At 39.5% G+C, this 9,198-nt stretch overlaps 1 protein-coding gene across 1 annotated transcript; it reads right to left on the bottom strand.

The window, feature by feature from the left end:
* Positions 1 to 3,890: 3,890 nt before the first annotated feature.
* Positions 3,891 to 5,459, bottom strand: LOC104436073. The gene is given in 1 exon segment (XM_010048795.3): positions 3,891 to 5,459. A coding segment is annotated over 1 exon segment (897 nt). The 5' UTR covers positions 5,335 to 5,459; the 3' UTR covers positions 3,891 to 4,437.
* Positions 5,460 to 9,198: the final 3,739 nt, after the last annotated feature.

Below are 9,198 nucleotides of genomic sequence, written 5' to 3'. Positions count from 1 at the left end.
TAATATTCATAGAAGAGTGTAGTCTATCTAAGTATTCTTTTTTGGCTTCAGGGTCAAGTATTTTGTCAGCAGTGCTGAGAATGAATTCTTCTTCTTTTGTTAAGACGTTTACTTCGGGAATGGGTTTTCCTGATGAAGCATCTTCGTATTCGGAATCAGAAGAGGATTCTATCTCATTAATCTGAGACCTTCTTCCTCAAGAAGTTCATCAGAAGAAGTATCATCATTTTCTATGAAGATGTTATTTAACTGATTAAGAGTATTGTCATCTAAAGAAAGTTCATTCAATTTTTTGTTAATCCTACAATATTTTGAAATATGACCTCTTCTACCACAAGAATAGCATTTAATGTCTTTAAAATTTTTTCTATCAGATTGAGGTCTATTTTGGTTATTCTCTTGTCTTTGTTTGTTTCTACGAAATGGGGGTTTTTTGTGATGTTTCTTTGTTTCTTTCTCGGGAGGACAAGTTCCCTTACATTTTGATTTTGTTTTTCATTATAAGAGGGATCGTATTGAGCACAAAAATCTCCTAGACTTCTATTGGTGAGGGATTGTTCTTCCTTGAGTTGTCTTTGTAATTTGATTGTATTACACATTTGGGTTCCTTGTTTATAAACATAAGAGACTATTTCTCCATAAGAAAGGAGATCATAAGGAATTTGACCGCTATAATCTTCTCTAATTTTATCTCTAACTTGGTCACCTATAATCTGAGGTAAACCGGCTAAGAATTTTCTTTCCAAAAGGGTTGATTGCAGTCGGGTCTAATAAGAACCCTTTGAAAGAAAAGCTCTTTGTATTCTCTAAATCTTCCTAAGGATTTGCAACGCATATTGGAAAGGAGATCTTGGTTTCTATCCCTAATGTGTGAAGGATCTCCTACAAAGTGTTGTGAAATAGAATAGATAAGGGTATTGATCATCATCCATGCATTGACCAAAATCATCTACCTTATAAGCAGTTAAAATTTGTGTCTTTTGTTCATTTGTCAGGTAGTTATCCCACCAATCTTTTAGTTGTCCAATAAATCCGGCTACTAAAAGATTAGCAACAGCATGGTCGAAACATCTTGCTGTGTTTTGTAAGCATTAGCAAGCATGACCATGTTGTTAAGAATGTTCATAATATTGGTTTCTGCAACACCATCAATGTTCCATTTATAGATGGCGTCAGGAGAGTATTTATTTTGTATTTTTTGCGATAATTCTTCTTGGGCAATGTCTGGTGGGGTAGCTCTACTATAATAAAGCTTTTGGGGTTGTCTCCAATTGAGTCTGTTAATCTCATTGACTGACTCATTATCAGGATTACCAGAGGGTTTGGTCAGAGTATTAATGGTGGGTTGGTGCAGGTGTCTCTAATGATAAGATTCTGGAATTTAGGAGTGTCTAGTATAGGATCAGGTTCTAGCTTTGATTTTCCTAAGAGTTTTTTCTTTTGTTCTATAGCTTTGGCAAACTCTGGGCTAAGATTTTTTTGAAATTCAAAGGCTTTAAAAATGGGTTTTTTGAGTGTGTCAACTTGTGGTGTAATAAGCTGGGTAGGATTCTGAAATGTGGATTCCATCCTATTCAACTGTTTTCCTATGGTTACTAAATGTTGATTAGTAAAATTGTTTTGTTCAATAACTTTGTGGGTGTAGAGAGAGTCTCCTTTGTCTGGAAGTCTAAAGGGAGTGGCTGTAACCTCGCTATCTCCATGCTGTATTTTTATTCTCCTAAGGGGTGGATGATTGGATTCTATGGTTTCACCATTATCAAGTTTCCACTTATAATGATGATCTAAAATGAATATTTCTTTTGGCTCAAGGAATTGTTCTTCAAGCCAATCAAAGAAAAATATATGAACTTCATATTCATATATGTAGTCATAATATTTTTATTTGATGTCTTTTGCTTTATCAGCAAGGGTTTTGAAGAACCATTCTCTGATTTGTTTGTTGTTTTCAGAGTTAAATTCTTTATTAAGAAAAGCTTTGTTAGGCTCAAAATGTTTTCTAAAACATTAAGCTCGGCATCTATCATTTGCGAATAAGTAGGAGAATGGTGAGGAGAATCTGTATTTTCTAGGACTGGTTCAGCCTGATTTTGTTGATAAACGGGCACGAAATCCACGATCTATTATCTAAACCACTAATTTCCGGTTCGGGAGGTGTCTCATGATTACTTCTACTAGTGGAAGGGGTAAAAGTGTTGTATCATGTGTGGGAGTGTCCCTATGCATACTAGGAGGAGGAGTGTTTCTATGAGTACTCGGAGGAATGGTGATTATAGGAGGAAGATTGGGATTAAGATCTACGGACCTTGTGTAGGAGTTATGAAAGGAAGGACTAGATCTTGAATCGAATGATCTTCTAGGAAATCTAATGGTCACTCTTCCTTCTGGATGTTGAATGACATTAGTAGGATCTGTATTCTGAACAACTTGTTGGGGAATTTGGTTTTCTAATTCCCATTGTTCTGTAAAGTAACTTGGTTCCAATTAATGGACCTAGGAATTGTAGTATTTGCTCTAGAAATATCAGTTTGGAGAAGGAGTGTTTCTCCTCTTGGACTATGTTTGAAAGCATTTTCTCCAAAAGCGGAGGACATGGCTTTGTAATGAATTCTATAGACAAGGGCTAAAGGAATAGATCCATCTGCTACTTTATAATTATGGGTTTTGATTTGGAGTGTTAGAGCTCTAAGGATGTTCTTATCTTTGAGGGAAACAGAGAAATTAGGATAACAGTCAAAATGTATGGGTCCTTTGCAGAGACTTGTCTCTACAGTACCGAGAATGGATTCATCGTAGTTTAAAATATATATATATATGCTTTACTATTTTTCACTATAGGAGATGAATTGCGGTTCATCTCCCGTAGTCAAACGTGCGTAATCTTCATTAGCCACAGCAGGTTAACGAATAAGGGAAAAGATACTCGTGATCAAGGAAAGAGCATCGTAAGCACTTCTTAGGATTGCTCCTGATAAGCATCCTTTTCATAAGGAAAAAAGAACGTCGATACGCTCTAGCCACTAGCACATCCCATTTCCGTAAATAAGAGCACAAGCATGGTGATTAGGCCGACCGTAGACATTAGCCTAGCAGTTCGGTTCGGTTCGGTTCGGGATGAGATAAATACCCTTCTTTTTTAGAACTAAAAGTCAAGGCATTTTGTCAGATCGAAAGGCCGAATAAACGTTTCCCTGCTCACCAGGACAATAGGAACAGTCATAAGTTCACACCACATAATGCCCTGGGCTCTTTAATGACCTGTCTTTTGTTTGTTGGAACATGGAAGGCGGTCCCTAGTGGAGAAAATTGTTGCCTGTCCATTTCCAAAGTCAATCTTTTCCATTTGTGATCTCGTGGGAAACATTATCTTCGTCTCTTTAGGTTAAGTAGCGGGAGAGTTCATTAGATAGTCAAATTGCGCAAACGGGATTTTCAATGATTCTAAGCATTCAGTTACTTTGATCGATCATTGGATCAAATCCGATCTAATGATAGAACAAACAATCACTTAATGATTAGATGAACGATAGCATAGAATTTCTCGAGCAAAGACAAGCATTATTTGGGCTATTTTCATCTATAACCAAAAATAGTTCCACTCAATCATTTGATCACGTGGACCTCACACGGTACTAGAGTATACAGGCATTACTCGTTTCTATCGTTATTAATTACACTTGAGCAACACAAGATCCTTTTGGAAGGGGAGTATAAGTTTGGATGGTACAGCAGAAAGAAACTAAACTCTGTTACCAAAAAAAAATAAACAATCGTGATTAGAACTATAAGCAAATATATCATCACATAATACAAGGATCGAGGTAGTCAAAAGGAGGAGAAAATAGTAGGTGGGTATGAAACGTGTACTAAAATATGTTTGGCCTGTAGGATCCGATGAAACCCACCATATATAGTGGTCTGGAAGCTTATTGGGTGCACCGGAGACACAAAATAATTCCACCAAAAGCAGTGAAAAGTCCAGAGAAATCAAGCAGGAGCTGCTACAATTACCATTCCAGCATAATACCACTTACATTATTTCCGTAGCAAGAAAATAGCATTTCACACACCGATTGTGCCGTGTTACCGGCCCGAATCAATAACCCCAATTCAAGTCGCCCTTTTCGACGGTCCATGGAAACATGTCAACCCAATGTCGCTACTTGATGTATGGCTCAATGTCTGTCGGCGGCGCATCGGGCCGAGGTTTATTTAGTTCCTCCTCGGCCGAAAGATTTTGTAGACCTCGCTCCCTTAAGAAATATCTATGCTCGCACTCTTGGCTTATTTGGACCTTATTCCTGAATCAACGGTCATCAAATTTTCGTCGTACTATGTACAAACCTTAACCACAAACTACAGGCATCTCTTGTCCACCACAAATCGATCCGACGAGATAAAACCCGACCCGTTTGTACTAGAAACGAGACCACTACCTCACGCACACCCGTTGCAGCAGGAGTCGTCGCGCGACCACGTGGACCCCCCCGCGTCGTGGGACCCACTCCCGATCTTCGCCAGGGCGCCCCAGAGCCGTCGGATCTCCCCGAACACGTCGTCCGTGGGGAGCTCGAACCGGCAGCACGGGCACGTGTTCGTCTTCCTCACCCAGGGCAGGATGCACATCCAGTGGAACGAGTGCCGGCACGGCAGCTCGCACACGTCCCGCCCGCCCTCCATCTCCTCCCTGCAGACCGCGCACTCCCTCCCCCGCCGCCTCCACCGACGGCAGCGCCACCACCGCCGCCGGAGACGCCGCCACCTGGCGCCTCCCCTCCCCGGCTTCCAGGCAGCGCTCGACCGCCCCGACGAAGTTCCGGCACCGGACCACCATCTCCACGTAGGGGACCAGGATCCCGCCGCTGAAGGCCCCGATCCCGGCGATCGAGAGGAGGTCCTTGGAGCAGTGCCGCCGGAGGACGGACCGCCACTCGGAGGGGGCGGCGTCCTCGAGGGCGCGGGGGTCGCGGTGGCGGAGCTCGCAGAGGAGGAGGAGGAGGGTCGCCGCGTCGCGGTCGCGGCGGCGCTCGGGCGGCGCGTGGGAGGGGAGAGGGCGGGGAGGGGGAGGTGGCGGGTGAGGAGGCGGAGGGAGGAGAGGAGGTGGCGGGCGACGAGGAGGGACTTGAGGGGGAGCGGGAGGGAGAGGAGGTGGCGGAGGGCGAGGGAGAAGAGGGAGGGGGAGGAGAGGAGGGCGGAGACGCGGCGGTGGTGGTGGTGGAGGTCGGCGAGGACGGAGTCGGTGAGGGCGGAGAGCTGGGGCGGGGAGAGGGTAGCGAGGGCGGCCATGACGGTGGAGGAGGGGGTGGCTTGAAGATCTTCGTCGGCTGCTTCCATGGCGAAGTGTATTGGATCGTGCGCTTTCGCTCTGGTGGGAAGCGTGGATTTGGGAAGGATGGATGGAGGGATGTGGGTAAGAGCGAGGGAGAGTGAATGTGTGTTCCCCTCTCTTTATGTATGTTTGGCTGTCAGTGATTTGTTTAATGACTATTTGGTCCCAAACATTCTCCTCGCATTAAAATTTATTTTCTTTATATGGACACACCATTTTGGAGGATAATAAATGACTATACAATAGTATAAAAATATGAACTACTATATGTAGATTAGGACATAAGAGTGACGAGCCAACTCAGGTCATATTGAGATTGAAAAATTGTGCAAAAAGTTTTAAATTTATTATATTATTGTCAATTTAGTCATACACTTTTTAATTTTGTCAATTAAGTCCTAAATATTTTTATACTTTGCTAATAAAATCTATCTGGCTAATTTGTCCAGAATTTGTTGATGTGGACGCCAACTCTCCTATGTGGCACGAGCAATGCTAACATTGATAATTTTTAATGATATTTTAATATTTTTTTGAATTATTTATTTCTTCTTTTTTTTTTTTTTTTCCCTTTTTTTCCTTCTCTTTATTTTTTTTATATAAATTGTGGGCAAGTGACAGGGTCATCGGGCACTTGCCCACAACCATCCCCATAAGGCCATCACTACTATGGCGAAGGCCGCCTTCACCCTTGGCCAATGAGACATTAGGAAAAAAAATGAAGAAAGAAAAGAGAAATGTAAAAGAAAAAATAAAAATAAAATTGAAAAATATTAAAATATTATTGAAAATTATCTATATCAACATTGATTGTGTCACGTAGAATGTCTCACATCCACATCAATAAATTCTTATCAAAAGTAGCCGAATAAATTCAATTGATAAAATGTGAAATTTTGTACTCTATTGATAAAATTTAAAGGTTTATGACTAAATTGACAAATATGTATAAATTTATGACTTTTTGAACCATTTTTTATATTGAGATCCCTCAAAATATTTTGTGGGAAAAGATATCAAGAGTAAAATAGAGATTGATGATCATATACTTCAGACTAGATATGATATGGTATTTGATCTTGTAGATTTGAAATTTATGGACAAAATTTTAATTTTATCTACACGAATGTAAAGCAAAAGTAAGTTAAAAGATTTCCATGGCATGTTATCAATAGAAGCTTGGCGTCAAGCAAAATAACTGTTTTGGAATTAAAAAGTGGATGAAATCAAGCATGACCATTATTTCGAACTTGAAACCCCAATCTCTCTTTTACAAGTTAAATTGAGTTGAAAAGGTCAACGTGGAGGGAGTTTCCAGCTGACAGCATTTTAATGGGTCGTAATAACATGCTTGACAAATTCGCATCTTTGGACCACAGGTGGTGCGAAATAAAAGCAACACAAATCTAATATTTTGTTGCAGTAGAATCATTATGATATGTTCGGAGGGGGCCGTTAGAGCTGGACTATTGTAAAAATAAAAATCGGAAAGTGAAGATCATTAATATAATCGAAAGCTAAATCTTCTTCATCAGAACGAGAAAACATTTACTGGAGAGGTTAGCCGGACAACAACGTTGACGTTAGAGGTTAATTGTAGCCGGACAGTCGAGAAAAACAGACTACATGGGGTGTTTTAAGTCTTTTTATTTCCCCCGTGTCGGTTGAGGGTTTGTCTGTCTTAATTGTTTATTTTTGTGTTAAATTTACACGAGGGCAACAAGAAATACTCATAAAAGGTTGACAAGTGTCCGGACAGCAGCGTTGATCCTTCTACTGGATGCAGGATGACCTCTTCCAACTTTTCAGTGGATAGGATGGAGAGGACAAGCAACATGGACAACCTTTCGAGCGTTACCATAAGAGTTCTAAAAATACAGTTCTAAAAATACAGTTAAAATGTTCAATTTGTGTTATAATTACTGCTCACTTTAGGTAAGTCCACCACCGTCATACCACCAAATACAAGTGAATTTGAGTAAAGTTAGAGTAATCCCTACACCCCGTATAAGTCAAACTCACATTACGAATATATTGGGTCAATCAAGATATGATGATTGTATATACTTGACATAATGACTACCAATTGATCATATCGAGCTAATATAACATTAGACCATCACTGTGGTTGGCATAGTGCTATAGGGCTTATTCCCAAGCTATATGGACTTAGAAGTGTAGGCGTGACTTTAGGGAAAATTGTTCAATCAATCCTAAATTTATTATATGAATGCCAATTCAATTCAAAACTTTTTAATTTTGCTAATTAAGTCTTCTATATTTGCATGAAATTTCAATATAGTCATTTCAACTAATTTTTTACAGAAATCACTAATGTGGCGATGTGTCACGTAAAACGATCAACAATGACTGAATGGGCATGTCAACGAATTTTTTAATGAAAAATGATTGGAATGAATATACTAGAATTTCGTACAAAATTTTATGATCAATTTATTAAAATTAAAATGTTTAAGATTGGAATTGCATCCATAAAATAGTTTTAAGACTGTTAAAGGTAATTTTCTACATAACTTTGATTTTTTTTTTAGAGCTTAAAATGTCAAGATGGAGTCCCTATTGTGGCATTCAATATTTTGTCACCTCTCCACTTCATCACTCATTCATTTCCTTTTCATGGTTTTGATAATGGGTCCTCATCCAAAACAGGTCCATTATCTTTCTTAATAACTTAAATCAGTAAGCTTCACGCTCTCGAGATACTTAGTTAATCTCAAATCAGGAGGAAAATATTGCATCAAACCAATATATATAAAAACTCTTGACTCTTGAATATGTTTGAACCGTTACATTTAACAAGTTAGTAACTCCTATGTTAAACTTAGGTCATGCTATATACTGGTGTAGACACCCAAATTCATGCAATAGTCCCTTATATGATTGGTCCTACCAATAATTAAGTTTTACATGGTATCTTCGAAAAAGCTAGCGCATCGCATTGTGTTATAAATAGGTGATATTTTGAGTCAATTTTTTGTGAATTAGATTAAGTTCACTTGTCAAACTTTTGTTAAAAGCAATTCCTTTTGGTTGGTATCTTCATTGAAATTTCTATTTTGCCATTGATTGGGTAGGGGTGGATCTCACACAATCAATGGGAATATATATACACACACCTCCAATGGACCGAAATGATGAGATGAACTATAAGCTCAAATCAAGAAATATATCATTTGGTATATTGATGCACGTCGGTACAATTATTAATGGAGAAAGCAAAAGTTCACTATCTTCCGTGCAGAAAATCCCGCTGCCTGTCTGGCCACATGTAAAAGCTTGGACAAAAGGAGGTGGGATTATGGAGTAGGATATGTTATGTCAATAGTTTTTATTTTGTCCCAAAGCATTTGTCCAATTTAAGCAAATTTTCTTCTCTTCTTTAATGACTCCAGCACTTTCCCTTTTTGCTTTTTCATTATAACATAAAGACACATGTCCAAAGACCCAATTATCCAAAAACTCGTGAAAAATCCTACAAGCGTCATGAGTTAGTTAAGTCCAGATCTATCTTCAAATCTGAAGCTAAAAATTCCCCGACACGCCAACCGACTTTGCCAACCCTGAAAAAAATTGACTCCTGTGGTTTTCATTGCTGTGTAAAAGCTATTTCCATGATGAGAAGGACGAATGGGGACAAGAAGGAAAAAAAAAAAAAAAAAAAAAAAAGAGGAAAGACTAGACAAGAGTTTATTTTCTCTTCCGTGGCTGCTTCTTCTTTGTCTCCTAACATAACAACCGCAATAATGTAAAGTTTTGGTTGGGCTCGGCGATTCCACTACGGTCGCACGTGTCATGGCCTTGTTATCGTCACCTTCTTCGGGGTCATCTGCTCCCTACTGTCTCTTGTT

This window comes from Eucalyptus grandis, chromosome 1 (assembly GCF_016545825.1).
Source record: "Eucalyptus grandis isolate ANBG69807.140 chromosome 1, ASM1654582v1, whole genome shotgun sequence".
NCBI lineage: Eukaryota > Viridiplantae > Streptophyta > Magnoliopsida > Myrtales > Myrtaceae > Eucalyptus > Eucalyptus grandis.
This window is presented reverse-complemented; position numbering and strand designations above follow the sequence as displayed.